Genomic DNA, 20,520 nt, shown 5'->3' with positions numbered 1-20,520 from the left:
TGATTGGTGCCCGGGGGCGCCGTATATGGGGGAAAGTTAGGACAATTCCAATGGCCCTTGCCTGACAGGGGCCCCAGAAAATAGGTAAAAACTAATATATATATATATATATATATATATATATATATATATATATATATATTTATTTATTTTTTTATCTCCCCCCCCCCCCCCCTTTTTTTTTTTTTTTTTTTTTTTTTTTTCAGGGGGCCCAAAATTACTGGCGGCGCCCCTGTTGGTGCGGCTCCACCATGGTCTTGCTGTCAGACATGATGGTGTCCTGATTAAGGATGAAGAGAATATAGGCAACAGCAATCGTTGTTATAATATGATATAATAAAAAAGAATAAAATAAAGGATAAAATAAATTTTAAAAAAAGAAAGAAAATGTAAGGACAGTTCAGAAACTTCCCTGCTGCTCCTCGTGATGACGTTTGTGGTCCCCTGAACACACATGCAGAGTGAGAGCTCTTCACTTTCCTCTGCTCTCTGCCTGTGAGGCACGCGGGCTCCGCCACTGTGTCTGCTTTGATTGTTGTGGCTTCTTGTCATCCCGGTGAAAGTTAGCCTCGCAGTCAGGTCATCTTATTTTGCTGTAATACTCGAGAATTATGGCAGACTCTCAAGAGGACAAGCTTTACAGAGCCGAGTACGCCAAAAGCGGCCGCGCATCATGCAAGAAATGCAAGGAAAACATCGCTAAAGACTCGCTGCGAATGGCCATCATGGTGCAGGTAACGACGTCTTGTGTGTGTTCCTTTGCAGAAAGCAGCTAAGTTAGCTAACTTACCGCCGAGACTAGCTTGCATGTTGTGCATAACTCGCCTGTTTGGAAGATCAACCAGCTTCTGTTTGTTTATTTTTTAGCATGTAAGGGCTCATTTCAGAGTGCGAACGTGTAGTTGGCATCTTAACAGCTTTACGACAGGCCCTCGTTAGCATTTAAACAGCTAGCCAATGACTTCCTCACAAAGAGCCGCTGATCTTCATCAATGCTTCAGTCTCATCCCGGAGTTACGCATGCTTGGGCTGTTAGAAATCATAGCAAACAGCCGTTTATGCGTTAGAGATTTACCAGATTACCACCTTCAGATTACGTCGTGCCAATAAGTAATCTAGAGCAGCCCAAACAACATGTGTGAGCAAGCAACTCTCACAAGCCAAAAATCCGAGAAATGAAACTTGAGCCTTTGTGAAATGTGTGCTGTGTGCATCAGCCCTGTCTGTAAAAGGAAAAATCACGTTTTAATGCAGTGTTTTAATGGTGATTGCACTTGCAGCACATATTGCATATCGTATACCAAGATTGCATTTTGAATTTCCGAATATGCTATCTCGCTCCCATACATGCTGAAATGTATATTTTAGAAGTGGCAATAAACTGATTGTGATAACAGCTCTGTTGGCTCATGATCATCGCACAGATACCTGGAAATAGTTGTATTTTCACCGCTGGGCTTACGCTACGTCTGGTGCTTTTGTGGCTGCCCAAAATAAGTGTCCTGATTCATGGCCCGTGGAGCAGATCCAGCCTGTGCAGCACAGATCTGCCACAGTCACACTGAGTCCCTTCACATAAACACAAATCAAAGCGATCTGATTTCTGATTTCTATAGGCTGCGCTGTATTTCCACGGTTCGGTTTGTTTTACGGGTTTTGGGACACAATTTCGTCTCAGTTTGTTTTTTACATCAGGGAGGAAAAACACTCCATTTCCATTCTTTTCTGTATTGTGTCTTGTTTGCAAAGATAACTTTTTTCAGTCAGAGATTTGGCATAACAAAATGAAATCAAATACTCTTTCGAAGGCAAAAGTCCACTTAGACTATTTAAAACAAGCATGAAAATACTTGCAGTATATTCATTAATTCCTCAGCTCAGTGTGTGGTTGCATGGCTCTCAGACAGTGGATGTGTTTGTAAGACTGCACTTTGTAGGGTGTAGTGTGGATTGAAAGGTTTGTATTTTTTAAAGTAGGGGTTTTACACCCCTATTAATTATTTAAGGCATCACATTAGTGTAAAGCTGGCTCCATACAGCAGTATCTCATGTACTGAACATTTTCTGTTTGTTTGTTGTCCCCTAGTCGCCGATGTTCGATGGGAAGGTTCCCCACTGGCACCACTTTTCATGCTTCTGGCAGCGAGCAGCTGCTCAATCCACGGCTGATATTGCAGGCTTTTCTGACCTGCGCTGGCCGGACCAGGAGAAGGTCAAGAAGGCCATCGAAAGTGGGGGAGCTGCAGGAGGTCTGTGCCATTTTGACTTTTTCCCTCTAGTTAGAGATTGGTAAAAGAGCACAGTGCCAAAAGTCTGCATACTTCTGAAAGTCAGTGGCCAGTCACCTTCATTATTGAGCTTAGTTGAATGTGGTCTGCCTCTGATGTCAATCCAGCATCACTGATCTGACATTTAAGTGTATAATTTAAAGATTTTTTTTTCTAAATTTATGTTTTCAAATTTTCTTTTCTAACTAATGTTCTGGTGATTTTTTGCCTTTGTCCCCCATGTTTTTGAAAGAAATCAGGTGCATTTGCTCAGTTTTATGTGGTTTACTTAATCTTCATTTCTGGAGAAAAACAGCTGTGTAACACAACTTGGCTCGCTAATCAGCATGAACCTTAAGAGGCATTTTACAAACACGCACAACTACACCCCTTCTACAGCATGGTGAACATTCAAAGTGAATGCTTAACTTTCAGAATGATGCATTTGAATAATTAAAGCACAGACATTATTTGTGGGGGAAAAATCGTTTTGCCAAATCATAATGACATAGTCACTGAAGTGTGAAAGGGTGATATGTGTCACCCCGGCTGAACTGACTTTACCTCCCAATGACCACTGTCACTGTGATATAAATAAATAATGGTTATGTCAATATCTTTATATCTACATTTATAGTTTGCTTTTTTCTTTTTTAATGTATTCCTTTAATCCTTTACATATATTTCATTGTGAGGAAGCAATCGAAGTAAGCTTATTGGCTGTTTGTGTTCATTATCTGCAGTTTTAATCGCATGTTAATCACATTGTGGTCCAATAAGTCCTTCAGTCAATCAGTTATTGTTACGTTATGAACAACTGTCAGTAGCTGAATTGAATTACTGACAGTTGTTCTTTGGCTTCCCTGTCATAGGCAAAGGGGACCAGAAGGGCGGAGCTAAAGGAGAGAAGTCACTGAATGATTTTGCGGTGGAGTACGCCAAGTCAAACCGCAGCACATGCAAAGGCTGTGAGCAGAAAATAGAAAAGGTGAGGTTTGCACACAGCAGAACACCTTCTGGAAACAACACATACCCTGCCTGGGCCAGTTTCACATCAGAGTGATTGCGCTGTCTGAGATCAGCATGTAAATGGTTTGAAAAGTTTGGATTGGAGAGATTTTGTTGGTTCAGACTGTTCACAAATGGCTTGTTGCCATGTGTATCACAATATTTAACCTTTATGAACTAAACACTGTATATTAAGTAAGCCTGACCGTACAGGTTAATTTCATTGTGTTAGTGAAGTTTCTGACCCTTGGGCCTCTCCTTCAGGACCAGATTCGTGTGTCCAAGAAGACTGTGGACCCAGAGAAGCCCCAGCTGGGTTTGATAGACCGCTGGTACCACACGGCCTGTTTTGTGAGCCGCAGGGAGGAGCTGGCCTTCAAGCCTGAATACAGCGCCACTCAGCTCAAAGGTTTCAACGCACTGCGAGCCGAGGACAAAGAGGAGCTGACCAAGAGGCTTCCTGCTGTCAAATCTGAAGGGTGAGGAAGAGGATGGTCTTTAATGTGTTGCTAAACAGCAGAGGCACATTTTACTAGGGATCGGCTAAATCAAATATCAGCCCCGGCCGATATTAAGAATTTTTCAATATTCAGTGTTGTTACAATTTTCGTGTCATTTTTACACAGACACTTTTGATAAGCATTTTTTTTCCTGCTAATTTTCTGGTGTGTCTGTGTGTGTCTAAATATGTTATTAACGTGTTTCCAAGCGCTTTTGTGGCTGCATCAAAGAAGCTTACTTACTAAGGCAGTGGCACACAGTCAGGAACAAACTTACGAGTGAATAACAGGCTCATTTACTGGAGAACAAATAGCCTTTAAACCAGCACAAATATTACGGCCTGCATAACAAAAATGTAGGCCACACACACAAAAACAAAGTAACCAGTAAATAATAAAGTGATTTACTGTAGATCAATGCTGGAACAGAATTAGATCAGTAGTCTACTGTGTTGTAGGATAGTGGAGAGTAGTGCGCAGGTTGTAGTGGTAAAAGGAAAAAAAAAAAAGGCCATTCGGTTGCCTGGTTATTCCAAATAATTAGGTACGGGATAATTGAGGTCCTACTTTAATGTTAAACATTTGTTAATTCAAAGCAAGGTTTGTGTTTGCATTTCTCATAATTTTTGACATTGTAATTTTCACATTACCAGTGAATGTACAAGGAGAGGCATTATGCTGGTGGAGAATAGTACAATGGTGTCCATGGTATTCTTACAGTATTTTATGTGTAGACTGGTTAGAATATTGACATTTAGAGAACCTGCACCTCCAAAAATATAAGGCAGGACCACAAGGTCAGTGATTGGTCCGCTAGATGGGTAATTTTCAAATGATAGGCCCCTGTGTGGAGTCAGGCAGGTGGTAGGAAGGCTGTGTTAATGCGTTCTTTTCACATCAACACGAAGACAAAGCCCCAACAAATTCTTTACTACAGAAAACGCTGGCATGTAGTAACATTGAATTCTCTACAAATTTAAATGACATGTGTTCAGCAAAGAGTAACACATTTTATTGAATGTAAGAATAAATGTAAGACAGTGTTTTTCAACTAAATATAGGCCTAGGACAAATGCAGCATTCCACCTAATAATGGATTTTAAGTGCATTCACAGCATAAGTACTTTTTGATTGCTCTGGTTCACCTTACAAAACATACGGTATGTCTCAGAACAAATAGTACCTCAGCATGTGGGGCCTGGCATCACAGAATTTGGGAGCCCCTGTACTACACTGCTTAGTACTGCTTCCGTGTTGATTTCACTGAAAGTGAAGACAACATGATGCCTGTTGTCATCTCTCCTCAACCGGCCGGAGCTGAGGTTGTTTGAAAACATGTGCTGATGTTGCCAACTCATCCCCAAATAATTCACACTGCAAGATGTTACTAAATTCATGGTGAGAAATATCCCATATTATCACTTTGGACACTGCCTGTGTGTCTGGCAGCATATTCTCTGTTTCATGAGAGGATCCATAATATTGCTTCTTTGTTTATCTGTGCTTCAGTAGTGTGGTATTAAAAACATCTTGGCAGCGCTGCCTTCTGTTACAGAGCACGCCTCTGTGCACACAGATTCTCTTTAGCAGAGCTATAAATGCTCACACTGGTGTAGGCCACTACAATGTAGATATGCTGCAGAGCTGTATATTGGTCAGGTCCGCTGTGTGTTAGGTCCAATGGTGCATCTTCCATCATCAGCAGGGGCCCCAGTCGGAGCCTCTCTGTCATTCAGGGTCCTGCAGCACAGGAAGATGGCTTTAAAGGTATCGCGAAAAGTGCTCATTGTGTAGGCATAGAGGAATGGGTTAACAGCGGAGTTGGCGTGTGACAGGATGATGGCGGCGAGCAGCAGCTCCAGCGGCACTGAGCAGTGAGGGCAGAGCAGCAGGAAGCAGTTAATGATGTGCAGCGGGATCCAGCAGACAGTGAAAAGGAAGAGGACCAGGAAGAGAGACGTAGCGGTCTTGATCTCTCGGCGTACATTGGCCGCAGCCCTTGTTTGCCCTTCCCCTACTCCGCCATGCTCAGCTGCGATGCGCCGCATTTGCCGCTTAACGGTGGCGAAGATCTGGGCGTAGATGAGGAACATTACCACGAGGGGCGTCAACACGCAGGCAAAGAAATTGAAGAAGACCATGTAGTTCATGTCCACCACAAAGACAAAGAAGCAGTAGCCCGAATCAGGTGGAGGCTTGTGCCAGCCCATCAGTGGCACAAGACCGATAAGGAACGCCAGCAGCCACATGCCCACGATTATCAGCAGGGCATTGCGTGGTGTCATCAGTGCCTGGTAGCGGAAGGGGAGGAAGATGGCCACGTAGCGCTCCACCGCCACCGCCAGTAGGCTGAAGATGGAGCTCTGGGTCAGCATGATCAGAACACTCAGCATGAGCAGACACAGGTAGAGGTTGTACCGCGGTACACCCATATCAGTCAAGATGGCACAAGGAATGGCAAGTGCACCCACGCAGATGTCAGCCACAGCAAGCGACACCAGGAAGTAGTTTGTGACAGTGCGCAACTTCTTGTTGAGGCCCACGGCGACACAGACCAGGGAATTGCCCACGGTGGAAAAAAAGGCAATGACCAGCTCAGCCGCCATGTATGGAACATTAGGAGAGATGACCAAGTCATCAGGTGGAGGTGGTGCTGGAGAAGAGCGAGAGGAGGAAGAGGAGGAGGAGAAGTTCCAGAGAGGTCGCAGGAAAAGCGAAGGCAGACGGGATGGGTTCCCAGGAAGGATGAAGGTGTCCAAGTTCAGCAACGCAGTGGTGTTCTCCATAGCTGTCTTAAATAAAGAGACAAGATCAAGTCAGAGGTTTCCAGCTTGATTACTGCATGGATATTTTTCCTCTTGCAACAGAATGAAATGCTATAAAAGTAGTAAAATTACTCACCTATCAAGGCAGAAGGAACATTCTTAAACACACATGTTGTAGCATTATGTTTCACTCTTAAGTACCAGGAGACTGCATCGGTGTCATCCTAACAGCATACCCCTGTCCTTGCACTGAAAGTCACACACACTCTCTCACACCTCTGTTTAAGTCATGCTGGACCTGAGATAGGCGGGTTGACGCTGTTTTATAGAATTCCTGACCCCCTCCCCCCCTCCCTTTGGGTGTCAGCTGTTTTCTTATGTGGGATGTTTGTGATATGTTTCTCCAATGTCAAAGGATTAGCCCGACTGACTAATGAAGTAAATCTGTGTGTCTGAGAAAGATTTCATATGCATGCCTCTCTACCTGGGGGGCAGTAAAAACCTCGTGGGTAGCTGATTAATTTTCCTTATTATCAGGGTAGGGTGGGTGACATCAGTAATGATGCCTGGGGACAGAGACGTGCTCGAGCTTGTGGGTGTGTGTGTCCATGTCCGTTTACTGATGGGGCTCTAATGAATTTGTTTAATGAGTAAAGGTGTCATATTCAGACTTGTTTTTCCCTGACCGTTGCTGTTGTCCCATGTCCCTTCTGGCCTCATTTAGGAACTTCACCTGGGGTTTTTATTAAGGGACATAACTTAATCTTTCCAAACTCTTTTCTAATCAAGCAGAAATTGTTTTTTAAAAACTGGTCTTGAGGAAAACTGTTTGAACTTCCCATTTGTTCTTGCAGAAAGAGGAAAAGTGATGAGGTGGATGGGGTCTCAAAGAAACAGAAGAAGGCGGAAGATGAGGAGAAGAAAAAGCTTGAAGAGCAGTTGAAGGTATTTCCAGTGTATTTTGCATCATTTTGGCTCACAGAGATTTCCCATATCATTGAGACTGAATACAGATTCAGAAAACATGTTGAGAGAGGCAAGTTTCTTAATGCGTTGCATCTGTTTATGTAATATTTACAGGAGCAAAGTCAGCTGATCTGGGGAATCAAGGACAAGCTGAAAAAGTACTGCTCCACCAACGACATGAAGGAGCTGCTAATTGCAAATGGCCAGGAGGTTCCTTCTGGAGAGTCCAATGTGAGGAGGCCTTGTCTCTATTTGTCAGCTCTCATCTTCAATTAACAGCTATTCCTCTGATTCCTGATGCTCTCATCCTCATGCTATTCCACGGCTAGTAAGTTTGTGCTGTTGAATCGACAGGTGGTGGACAGCCTGGCAGACGGCATGGCTTTTGGAGCTCTAGAGCCATGCAAGGAGTGCAGCGGCCAGCTGGTGTTCAAGGGTGATGCTTATTACTGCACTGGCAACATCTCAGCCTGGACAAAGTGTGTGTTCAAAATCACCAAGCCCATACGTCAAGACTGGGTCATCCCCAAGGTAGGCCGGCTCAGCTCAGGAGGTCTGTCCTTCACCTAAAGCCTTGGTTGTTGCCCTCAAGTTAGTCAGCATCTGCCAGCATTATCTATATGATTTAAAAAAAAAAAAAACACTTTATTTTATAGTTACATAAAGAGCTTCCATTTGTATCTGCTCGCTTGTCCTTTTAGGAATTCCACGAGGTTCCCTTCTTGAAAAAATTCAAATTCAAGCGACAGGACAGATTGTATCCCAAGGTGGCCCCGGCCCCAACCCCGACTGCAGCTACAGCTGAACCACGGGCCAGTGCGTCCAGCGCCCCCACTAAATCACTACCTGAGGGAGCGCCTGCAGGTGAGCCAAAAAGCCCTCTATGAGTCTGTTTCTTTGGTATAAATATGATAAATTGGAATTTAAATCCTCTGTGCCAAGTTTCTAGTTTGATTTGATTTGATGCCTTGCTTTTTATGGACAGAAATAATTATATCAAAATATTATATCAAGAATTCTCTTTACTATCTTAAGAAGGTTCAGTATAAGACTTCATGCTATATTACAGCAAAATACTACTCTTTAGTTCAGTTTTAGTTGATTTTTGTTTCGTTTGGTAAATAAATGAGACTAAAATAAATGATAAATCAGACATCAGATATTTGAACAGTTTTCTTATGTTCCAGTCATAGTTTGTAATACGTAAGTGTGTTTGTCTCCTTTCAGACAAACCTCTTACAGGTATGAAGCTTTTGGCTGTGGGCAAACTGACCAAGAACAAGGATGAACTGAAGTCTGCTGTGGAGGAGCTGGGAGGGAAGATAACTGGCACAGCTAATAAGGCTGCTCTCTGTCTCAGCACCAAGAGTGAGTACCTAGTCAACAAACCAGTTGCCAGTTGGCTTATCTCATGAGCACAGGGAATAGCATTGTAATGTACACAACATTTCTCCCTTCTCTAACTTGCTCTGTCTTGCTCTGACTCATGATTTCAGAGGAGGTGGAGAAAATGAGCAAGAAGATGGAGGAAGTGAAAGAGGCTGGCGTGCGTGTGGTCTCTGAGGATTTCATCACAGACATCAAGTCATCTGGAAAAGCCCTCCAGGAGCTGGTGTCCCTGCATGCTATCTCGCCCTGGGGGGCAGAGGTCAAACTCGAGGCCCAGGCTGCACCAGTGGCCTCCAAGTCTGGAGCAGTGGCCACCAAGAGCACAGGCAGAGTGAAAGAAGAGGAAGGTAAAGGCTTGCCATTGTTTTAGTTCATCATTACAAAAGTGCTGATTATTTTAATTGCCTGTCAATAAGATATTAATGTTGTTATGGCAGTTCAAACAACAATTAACAATTCAGATTTGGTAGATGCTTTTATCCAAAGTGAAGTACATATGAAATTTTTTAAACCACAAGCAAACAATCATCTAGTGAATAACCAGCCTTATTCCTACCTGAAACAGACCTCTGCCTTTGGCAATATATAGTACTTAGTTACCTTCATGCTTAACTGCAACACTTATTTGAATAAAAAAAAAAAAGATAATTTGTCCAAAAATCAGTTATAAATTTCATTAAAACTTTTCTCTAAAAGTTCTTAATATGTATTTCATTTAACTGTGCAGTACCTGTAGACACCCTGGATCAAAATATGAGGTCAAAGACTAAAAGCATCTGGTTGTGAATAATTGTATCAACACTATGACAGGTGGCAGCAAAGCCAAGAAGATGAAACTTACAGTCAAAGGAGGAGCTGCTGTGGACCCGGACTCAGGTAGGCATGTGTGCATGCTTAAATCATGATCTTGTTAGCAAATCTAAACTATCCTGATTGTATTCCTGAGTACCTTGGATATTCGAGGATACTATCAAGAATAACCTTTTTTTTTTTCCTTTCTTTTTTTTGTCCTGACTTTGGATCATGATTGCTCAGGCCTGGAGAACAGTGCCCATGTGCTGGAGCAGAGTGGGAAGATGTACAGTGCTACTCTGGGTCTTGTGGACATTGTCCGAGGAACCAACTCCTACTACAAACTGCAGCTGCTGGAGGATGATGTACAGAAACGGTCAGTCTCACTGCAGAGAAGGAGGATGTTGATTGATGTAGTCCAATTACTGATCAAGAGGCAGATTCAGGTCAAGCACTTTCATGTAATTTATATCCTAAAGCAATAGTTAACCCATTTTGTAAACTGTGACATTATTTCACTCCCCCCCTAGCTGTTATGTAGGACAGTAGTGGTGCTATCTTCCTCTCATTGTTACTCAGTGCTTGATACTGGCTGGATGCTTCAAATGCTAACTGTTAGCTAACTGTTATTTTTGAGAAAGTTACTCATGGGGAAGTCCACTTCAGTGGCAGGAGGCTAACAGTTAGCATTTGGAAGATCCAGACAGGATCCAGCACTCAGTAACAATGAGAGAAAGATAGCACCACCTATATAACCACTCAAGCTCAAGTTCAAGTGTTTATTTTGCCATTTGTCCAAGTACAGGTGCACAGGGGCATTGGAATTCTTGTAGGGTTAACTCAGTCATTGAATTTTAAAAATAGCACATATAATTAAGCACATAGTAAAAAAAGTCCACAGAGTAAAAAAGGTCCACATTCTAATAAATATACTAATAAATATGTAAGTGCAAAAGGTGCAATAATGTCTCAATGGGTCAGAGTCTGAGATGGGGTATAGTATGGGATATGAGCTATTATCAAATATTTCAAAAAGGGTGAACTATCCCTTTAATGGTAATTGTGGGTATGGAGTGTCTAGTTTATCTCTGGTAGCTCAAAGGGCGGCAGAGATGATCAGCAGACATAGACCTCTAGAAAAAAGCAGCTATGCACCAGGAGCCAGACATCGCAGATATATTGATCGGCTTGTCAGAGAGCTCAGGCAGGATTTACAGTGGAAGAATCGCCAAAGTCCTGCAGTGTGATACTTTTTGCAGTTATAAGGTGCTGTAATATAAAAGACTGATGTTGTGCATACAAGATCCAGATGGTTAGTTCAAGCGTGCCAAGCAGCAGTACTATAAATCAAGCATCGTCTGCTATCAAAATGATGGTTTTCATCACTTGAGAAAAATCATTTTTACCATTTATTTCACATCTTTTGAGCACTGTAATAAAATAGACTGGTACTTCATAAAATTGTTTAAAAAAAAAATGTAACCTCAACAAGGACTCATCTTTGCCGAAAATGTGCAGACACATACAGTCTTGTTTTTTGCATTCAGAAAGAGCTACTCATTTTCTATCTTTGACAACTTCTGTCAACATATTTGGTAAAATATGCTGATTCTGATAATTGGAGATCTGTAATTTATTTTTAAAAAATTGCTGTTAACTTGCTAGTTGTAGCTTGCAAACTGCACCACTGGACTGTAACAACACTTAGCGTTTACACTCATCCCAATCTGTCACATATGTGTAGGTACTGGGTGTTCAGGTCCTGGGGCAGAGTTGGCACCACCATCGGAGGCAACAAGCTCGACAAGTTCCATGATAAAAACTCTGCCATGGACAACTTCCTGGGTGTGTACAAGGAGAAGACGGGCAACGCCTGGGGCTCCACCAACTTCACCAAGTACCCCAATAAGTTCTACCCTCTGGAGATTGACTATGGGCAGGTACTGGCATATGCACTTTCCAGTTGCTAACCTGTTGAGTCTGGGCAGTGGTGGCAGGGGCGCTGCCAGGAATTTTGGGCCCCATGAAAAAAAATATCTATATATTTGCTTGATGATGGTTTAATAATTTTATATTAGTTTTTACCTATTTTTTGGGGCCCCTGTCAGGCAAGGGCCCTTGGAATTGTCCTAACTTTTCCCCCATATACGACACCCCTGAGTGGTGGATGAGCAATATTTTGCTACATTATCAGTATATCTATACATTACTCAGTTTGAGAAACCCTGTAGTACTTTGTTCATTAGTGTGGCTTTTCTGTTGCTCTCTTTTTTTTTTTTTTTTCTATACGTTGACCATGGTTTTTCTTGATGGGCTGTGTTGTTTATGTTGCTGAGCAGGACGAGGAGGCGGTGAAGAAGCTGACAGCCTCCGCTGGCACCAAGTCTCAGCTGGCCAAACCTGTCCAGGAACTGATCAGGATGATCTTTGATGTGGAGAGCATGAAGAAGGCCATGGTGGAGTTTGAGGTTAGACTTAAATACTGATTGGAATAAGTGTGTGTGCCTGTAGATGAGTGCATTAGAGAAGTCCTGTTTTGTTTTGTCTTGTTTTTTTTCTGCATGTTTTCATCTTACTTTTTTACTTTTTAATATTGATGAAAGAGAAAAATTCTGTAGAGCCAATGCTTTTATCTACAAAAAAGACTAGTGTTAACAATCCTATAGTGTGCACAATTTAGTGGGTTTTTTTTAACATGCCACAAATTAGTATAATAAATTATATATTAATTCTTATTCTGTGGGTTAGTTACTGTAGATCTGTGATGTTATTGTCTTTTTGTATCGTGAATTCTCATTGAACGTTGTGATTTTCTTGTGTTTTAAACATCTATCTGCCCTGATGGAAATTGCCTCCTTAGCTCATTCTAAATCGGCTTTTCTCTTCAAGTTTTATGTATTTTGTACATAGCCCCTAGGGAAATAAATTTAAATAAATAAATAAAATAAATGGAAAATCATCTCTTATCTCTTCTCCTGTCTTTAGATTGATCTCCAGAAGATGCCCCTTGGAAAGCTGAGTAAGAGGCAGATTCAGAGTGCCTACGCCCTGCTGAGTGAGGTGCAGCAGGTCAGTAACCCACCGCACCTCCTAGAGGATCAGCCTAATTTGGGCCTTTCCAGTGTGTCTGCGCTGAGACAAAGTGTTAATTAGATCTAACCCTCATTTCCATTGGTCATTGCAAGCGAGTGATCCATGACTCATTTCACTCCCAAAAACACACAAGGGTTGTTACTGTGGTCTTTTACTTGGTTAGTACTGTGAGAGTGACAACAAATCGCAAATTTCTCTATTTGTCACACTCAGTACATGTTACTGTTTGCAATATGTGTTGTTCTGGATTTGTGCTATACAGGGGCGGACTGGGACAAAAAATCGGCCCGGGCATTTTGGACCAGACCGGCCCACCACATTCGATAACGCACACCTTTCCGGTCTTTTTGCTCTCTTAAATGTGTATAACAACTGTGCAACTCTTTAAAGCCATAATGCCATGCAATTAGTTAGCTGTCATCAGCAGTGTTGGGCATGTTACTTTGAAAAAGTAATTAATTATAGTTACTAGTTACTTCTACTAAAAAGTAATTAATTACCAGGAAAAGTAACTATTACGTTACTTTTTAAAAAATTGTTCAAATATGTCAAATTACTTGGCTGCCTCAGTCATACGGGCCTATAGTACTATAGTGGAACAATAAAATACAATAGATGAATAGGAATTGAACTTTTTTATTCTCTTGAACAGGCCACAACTGGCCAACACCTTTTGGGCATCTACTTCAGATCAGTAAGTGCAGGTGCCTATCAGCATGAATGGAGAATGAGCCCAAACTGCACATAGGAAGGTCATGGCGACAAACAAAGTATACCACACAAATCCTTTAAATCTGAATCTGATTCGATTGGTATATATATATATCTCAGCCCGGTGCTGAGTAAACAAACTCTTGCAATGACTTTATTTGCCGAAATCATTATGCAGGCGGGACCAAACTACGCAAAAGGGGTTGTTTAGCAATGTGACTGGACCAGCCCAGTGTCAATCGGGCCGCTGATCTACTGATCTTACGGTCAGCTATTTCAATAATAATAATAATAATAATAATAATAATAAAAAAAGTGTCGGGGGACTGTCGGCCCACTTAGCACATCGGCCCACCGGGCAAACGCCCGGTGTGCCCGATGGCCAGTCCACCCCTGGTGCTATATGTTTTCTGGTTTCTATGCTGCGCGTCATCATACAGGAATGATAACAACACTACTGTTGGCTGTTTGCTATTTATGCTATTTATTGTGTTGAAAGTTTGTTGTTACCATGATAATTTCACTGTGGGATAGATAAAATAATTGTCAATCAAAACAAATCAAATCAAATCAATCAAATGTGAGTGTATTTGGCTCTGTGTCATCCCTAGGCTGTGGCAGAATGTGTTCCTGAGGCCCAGATTCTGGACCTGTCCAACCGCTTCTACACACTCATACCTCATGACTTTGGCATGAAGAAGCCTCCGCTGCTCAGCAACTTGGACTACATTCAGGTAGGAATGTACCCATTCTATTACACTTCACATTTTCACTTTTCTTTTATCCTCTCGCTGATAAGCCCTATGCAGAATAGGATTAGAAGGTGTTTTTACAGAGCTCCTCGGTGGTTAATCAGGTGGAGCACATATCATGTACTCTTAAAACTAGTAGAGCTGGGCCATAGAGACAAAATCAAATATCACAATATTTTTGACTGAATACATCTATCGATATTGTAATAATATTATAGGGATGACTAGTAGTGCTTCCATAATATTTACACACGTGTTTTTTCTAAACGTTTATGATTGGCTAACTGTGTACACGTTTACACGTTTACAAGTCCCACCGCTATTTAGTACTCCAGAAAAGATTATTTTTGTCCTCCAACATGCATACAAGATAACAATCGATAGCAAATTCAATCAACTTCCATATCTGTGGTGGCTACTGCTCCTCTGGCGTGGAGTGATACAGGGAGTGCAGACGTTACTAGACCTTTGTGAATGTTGATAACAGGAATATATCTACTGTTCGCCATAACAGCTAGGGAGGGAGTGAAATAATATCAAATTTTTCAAAATGGTTGAACTGTACCTTTAAAAAGGAATGGTCTTCCTATGTAAGACATGGTAACACTAGCATACGTCACGCAAATGTGCATTTAACAAATAGTATTAAATGTGACCTATGACAGACAATGGGACAAGCGCATTAAAGTGTTTGTGTCCCACTGACCAGGCTAAAGTTCAGATGTTGGACAACCTGTTGGACATCGAAGTGGCCTACAGCCTCCTGAGAGGAGGCGCTGAGGACAATGAAAATGATCCCATTGACATCAACTATGAAAAACTCAAAACCAAGATTGAGGTGAGGGGAATTCTTTATTCTTCTTTCTTTATTCTTCATTCATTTGCTTCTGCATGCTTTGTTCAACTGAGAAAATGTAAAGTTTACATTGTAACAAAGTTTGGAAAACTTCTGTGACATGTTTTATTGTTTGTCACACAGGTTGTTGATAAGAGCACAGAGGAGGCTGACACAATTTTGCAATATGTCAAGAACACACATGCTGCTACACACAACACTTATACACTGGAAGTACAAGAGGTAAGTTATTAACAGGAGAAGACATGATTTTATCAAAAACAAGTGTTTTATGTCTATTTTGTACAGTAATTGTGTGCATTAATCCTTGTACATGATTATTGTATTAATACTAGCACGTACCATATGTTGGTGGTTCTGTGTAGCTCCAGGCCTAAACTCATGTGCTTGTATGTTTCCTTTCATCTTCCAGATCTTCAAAATTGTTCGAGAAGGAGAGTACCAGCGGTACCGTCCCTTCAAGGACATGCATAATCGCCAGTTGCTGTGGCACGGCTCACGCACCACCAACTATGCTGGTATCTTGTCTCAGGGTCTTCGCATTGCCCCGCCAGAGGCCCCAGTGGTGCGTGTTTCTCTGCTGCTACATGGCCATCAGCTGCTTATGATGTGTATATTTGTACTGATTTTCTAAATATAGTCAGGCCAGATTACTGTGTTTCATCCGCTCCTTGCAGTCATGCAACTGTTCTATACCTCCCTTTTCACACAGGCTTACATTCTATAAGCATTTTCAGTGCATATTTTATTTATTTTACCTTTATTTAACCAGGAAGTCCCACATATACCGCATGATATACAGAAATTCACAGTAAAACAGGATAAGTATTGAAACAGAGTGGCCTTTCAAGAAAAACAGCTACATGCCTCCATTACCACAGACTTTATAATGCCCTTGGATCAATGGATAGAAATGTTTCTGATTTTAGATGTTGTTAAATGCAAATTATTCTCATCCAGATTACATTTTGATGTCATTTGTGATTGTCTTTATGTTCTGTAGACGGGTTACATGTTTGGCAAAGGTGTGTACTTTGCCGACATGGTGTCCAAGAGTGCCAACTACTGCCACACCTCCCAGTCAGACCCCGTTGGTCTCATCCTGCTGGGAGAGGTTGCCCTTGGCAACATGTGAGTGACACTTTGAATTCTTCGCAGGATGCTGAAAACTTTTAAGGCTTTTTTAAGTTCTTTACAAACTATCTCTGTTATGGTGTAAATGAACATGTATCTTGCCTTTTTTATGCAGGCATGAACTGAAGAAGGCCTCACACATTACAAAGTTACCTAAGGGCAAACACAGTGTTAAAGGTGAGAAAACTGTTTTTGTTTTTTTCTCTTTTTTTATGGCTAAAATGGCTTGCAGTGGAATTTTCATGGATTGTCACTGTGACACATTTGTTAAAACTGCTACAGGGTGTCTGCAGTTCCTTTTTAAAATGTCTTAAATTCGTTTTACAAATATTAGACCATAGAAGTCATTAAATAGTCTTAAATTTTCATTTATGAGCTCTCATTAATAACTTACCATATTCCTATTAATACTTACCTCTGCAAACAGCGCGCCGAAAAGCGCAACTCGCTTTTTTCGTGGCCATTTGGGTGATCCGATGAGTTTTTTTTTTTTTAAAAAAAGGGGGGGGGGGGGGGGGGGGGGGGGGGGGGCGGTCTACTTATCGATCACAGAATTGCGGACGGAATCGCGGAATTAGCCAAATAAAACAATCTATTTTTAACGCGGACATAATAACAACTGCACTGGCACAGCACTAGCCAAAAAGCATCTCAAACAATTTCTTGAAACAAAAGCCAACAACAGTGGTGGGTATACCACAACAAAAAATGTCAGTGTCAATAACTTGTCATGTGCCCTTGAGCATCAATTACAGCTTGACAACGACGTCTCATGCTGTTCACAAGTCGACTTATTGTCTGCTGAGGCATGGCATCCCACTCTTCTTGAAGGGCGGCCCGCAGGACATTGAGGTTCTGGGGTACAGAGCTCCAGCCGCTACACGGCGACTCAGCTGATCCCATAGGTTTTCTATGGGATTCAGGTCTGAGAAAGTGCAGGCCACTCCATTTGAGGTACCCCAGTCTCCAGCAGCCATTCCCTAATGATACGACCTCGATGAGCTGGAGCATCAAACACCTGATGTGAATTTTGCCGTTAAACTCCTTGTTAGAGAACAGCAACTTGTGCAAAAAGTACTGAAACATTGAACAGTTGGACATGTGCATTCAAAAGTTTACAGAAGGTCACATTAAGTTCACCTGTAAAGGTTATAATGCATTTTAGGTTCATCCTGAAATTTCACCCGAAAGCCGAATATCCCTAACTTTTTGTGAGTAGTGTAGATTGTCTAACAAAGTGAAGACTTGCTACTCCGCGCTATTTTCACTGGCTAACAGCTGCACACTGGCTTAGCTTGTCTACTCAGAGAGGAGGTATCACTTCGGCTTATTTTTCATATTCAATCTGTGTTATCACATGCATATTGCTGCTCATTCATTGGTAGTTGAATTGTTAGGTCCTGTTTGATAAGTAATTTACATTTTTAAAATAAATAATAATTTAACATATTGTTAAAAAATTAAATTAAAAAATTAAAAAATGTCTGGAGTCACGCTTACTGGTAAACATCCACTCCTTCAAGATAATTTATTATGTTCTACAACTCATAAATATACATTAACACTACATACTGAGTGTTTGAGCAACACATCTCTGTGCTACAAAAGATCCGTGGTAAAAGTACCCCCCTTGACTTGTGCAAATTATATACACAGCAATATGGCATGTCATCTCAAGTGCCTCTGGCTAATACATTGTTACAATACAATGTTTGTCTTTCCCTCCTTCAGACTATAATGCATTAACATTTTTTTCTTTCTTGTCGGCAGGTTTGGGTCGAACTGCCCCTGATCCAGCTGCTACTGTCTCTTTAGATGGGGTGCAAGTGCCTCTGGGAAAGGAACCCATACTAACATTGATGATACAAGTCTTCTGTACAACGAGTATCCTTTGCTGACTTTCGTTGCGGGGTTTATGAATTTGACAATATATACAAATGATTTCATTTTTTTTTCTTGCATAGCTGTACAATGTATATCCTAATGGTCTAGAAAAGTGGAGAGTGGAAAAGTAAGCCCCACTCTTACATGTTCAGTTCTTGTTGTCATTGAATAAAGTGAGTGTGTCAAGTGCATGTAGCAGCTTCTAACCTTGAGTAAACTGAAGTTTCATTCCTGTGCTTCTCACTGAACTATTTGACAAGCTCTCACCTGACTCGAGGCCCAAATTTCCCAGTCCAATGTCAAGATTGGGTCAAGTGCACTGATGGTCGGCATTTCCAGTCTTGTAGTGGGAAAATAGCTAAGAGCACTTAGGGATATTTTGCCCATAATCATCAATCATTCAATCATCACACAATCATTTTTGTGTGAAGTACTCACAGTGTGGTGAGTACTTGACAGATCAATTCATCAGTTCATAGTAAACTCACATTCCAAAAATGTCAGCCATCTCTGATCCATTGGAAAAAACATGGGGCTGTAATTTTACAATCTCACAACAAAAGACATTTAGAAAGTTGCGTTTAGAAAGCTCACACTCGCCCTCATGCTGTATAATCCAGTTGTATGCTCAGTCACAAACACAAGTATTTTTGCTCAAATGTTGCTGCAAAGACCACTTGCACAAAATCCTTGTGTGCGCTCATGAAGTGTATGAGGATTTTTTGGAAGTGGTCCTTGCAGCAAGACCTGGGTGAAAATATGTGTGTTTGGGAAGTACTGAGCATATGACTGGATACCCTGGTTATACTGCATGACAGGTGTGAGCTTTTCAAACAGATAGTGTTAGTGATAGTGATAGTGTTTTGCTGCTATAATATCTTAAAATAACAAACCCAATTTTTCCCCATTGGATCAGAGATGGCTGGTGTTTTTTGCGATACAAATTTACCATCAAGGCTCGCAAGTGAAACTTTTTTGGCATAGGATTAAAGGCATCGCATGGTGAGTATTTGATCATGTTGGTTGGTATGTATGAAGTGAAGGAACTGTTTTTCAAACTGTTTTGAGTTCCAAGACTCCAATCTGGATGAAATGCTGTTGTGCAAGAAGGATAACCACATAAATCTGACTCGCAGTGGCCACAAACATGGAGCTGAAGACAAAAAAAAAAAAAAAAAAAAAAAACAGGAACTGGGTGCATTGCTGGGTGCCAGAGATTTCAAACTTATGATCTCAGTGCTTAGCTTGTGGACCCCTGTAGTCTTTAATTTGTGTGAAATGCTTTGTTTTTAACAGTGTGATAGGATTTAGATGCTAGTTTTCCTTAACTGCTGCTCCTCCAGGTACATTGTGTATGATGTTGCACAGGTGAACCTGAAGTACCTCCTGAAGATCAAGTTTAACTACCAGTCCTCCTTGTGGTGAGGGGCTGTGGCCAAAGCCTCCCAAGTGGATACAAAGAACACTGTTGCCTCCAGAGCGCCCGGGCTTCATTTTCTGCAACAGAGGATAATGTTTGGCAAAGGACTGATGCTATACCTTGCTTTGTATTGTTCGTTGGAAATCCCTAGACACTTTTTCGCTTACATATCAGGTTCATATACTAGCTGGCAGCGTTCCTCACTCCTGGTATGTTGCTTTATGCACTTAAGTACCTGATCCAGACTGGAATCAGCTCAATGGTTGAAGTGCTCTGCATACTGTATGGAAAGATTTTGGTCAAGAAAGAAAATCAGCCATGGCTTGCGGTTTTCCGTCTCTAGGTAGCGTTTACTTTGAGTGTGTTCCTCATCCTTTAATAAATCTGAGCAGTTAATAAGGCATAGTACAGCACGTTTAGAAGGACTTGGGTCATGTGAACAACCAAACTGAAGACGTATACCACCACAATTGTTTTTTTTTTTTTTGTTTTGTTTTGTTTTGTTTTGTTTTCTAGGGATTATGAACCTTTTGTAGATTGAGTTAAAGGGTTCATTACGAAGTCTGACATGTACATATTTCATTTGTTGTTTGTCTCACAAACTATCCTCTTTGTCAAGAATGATTCCATAAAAAATAGACATTGTGGTTAGTGTTTAGACCAAGTATTCTGTAACAGAAAAAAGATGTGCTACATTTTTCTTAGTCTTTTCTTTTCCCTGCTTACCCCAGATTAAAACCCTTTTGAGAATCCCTGACAATGTTTCAGTGTCTCAGTGACTTATTTAGAAAGCAGTCTTATTTTGTATACAATTCATTATTTCATCTCATTTCAGTTTGTTCTTAAACTTGTATATAAATGTAAAATAACTGTACAATTATATAAAATAACAACCTTTATCAATATAGCGTTTTACAAAGTGAAAGCCACAAAGTGCTTCACAGTCAAACAGGATGAAAGACAAAAGGCAAATCAAAATGCAA

At 41.2% G+C, this 20,520-nt stretch overlaps 2 protein-coding genes across 2 annotated transcripts; one reads left to right on the top strand and one right to left on the bottom strand.

The window, feature by feature from the left end:
* Positions 1-449: 449 nt before the first annotated feature.
* parp1 (poly (ADP-ribose) polymerase 1) lies at positions 450-20,301 on the top strand. The gene is given in 24 exon segments (XM_030047537.1): positions 450-734; positions 2,087-2,249; positions 3,140-3,255; positions 3,540-3,754; positions 7,395-7,485; positions 7,621-7,737; positions 7,861-8,037; positions 8,208-8,370; positions 8,734-8,874; positions 9,003-9,242; positions 9,706-9,771; positions 9,931-10,063; positions 11,432-11,627; positions 12,027-12,155; positions 12,673-12,756; positions 14,103-14,225; positions 14,953-15,081; positions 15,223-15,321; positions 15,512-15,664; positions 16,103-16,230; positions 16,349-16,410; positions 18,004-18,069; positions 18,072-18,117; positions 19,461-20,301. Coding segments are annotated over 24 exon segments (3,042 nt in total). The 5' UTR covers positions 450-611; the 3' UTR covers positions 19,543-20,301.
* LOC115355993 (adenosine receptor A2a) lies at positions 5,431-7,260 on the bottom strand. The gene is made up of 2 exons (XM_074933709.1): positions 7,227-7,260; positions 5,431-6,428 (listed from the first exon to the last, which is right to left on the bottom strand). Exons 1-2 carry the CDS (start codon positions 7,258-7,260, stop codon positions 5,431-5,433), a joined length of 1,032 nt encoding a protein of 343 aa, XP_074789810.1.
* Positions 20,302-20,520: the final 219 nt, after the last annotated feature.

This window comes from Myripristis murdjan, chromosome 24 (assembly GCF_902150065.1).
Source record: "Myripristis murdjan chromosome 24, fMyrMur1.1, whole genome shotgun sequence".
Lineage (NCBI taxonomy): Eukaryota > Metazoa > Chordata > Actinopteri > Holocentriformes > Holocentridae > Myripristis > Myripristis murdjan.
This window is presented reverse-complemented; position numbering and strand designations above follow the sequence as displayed.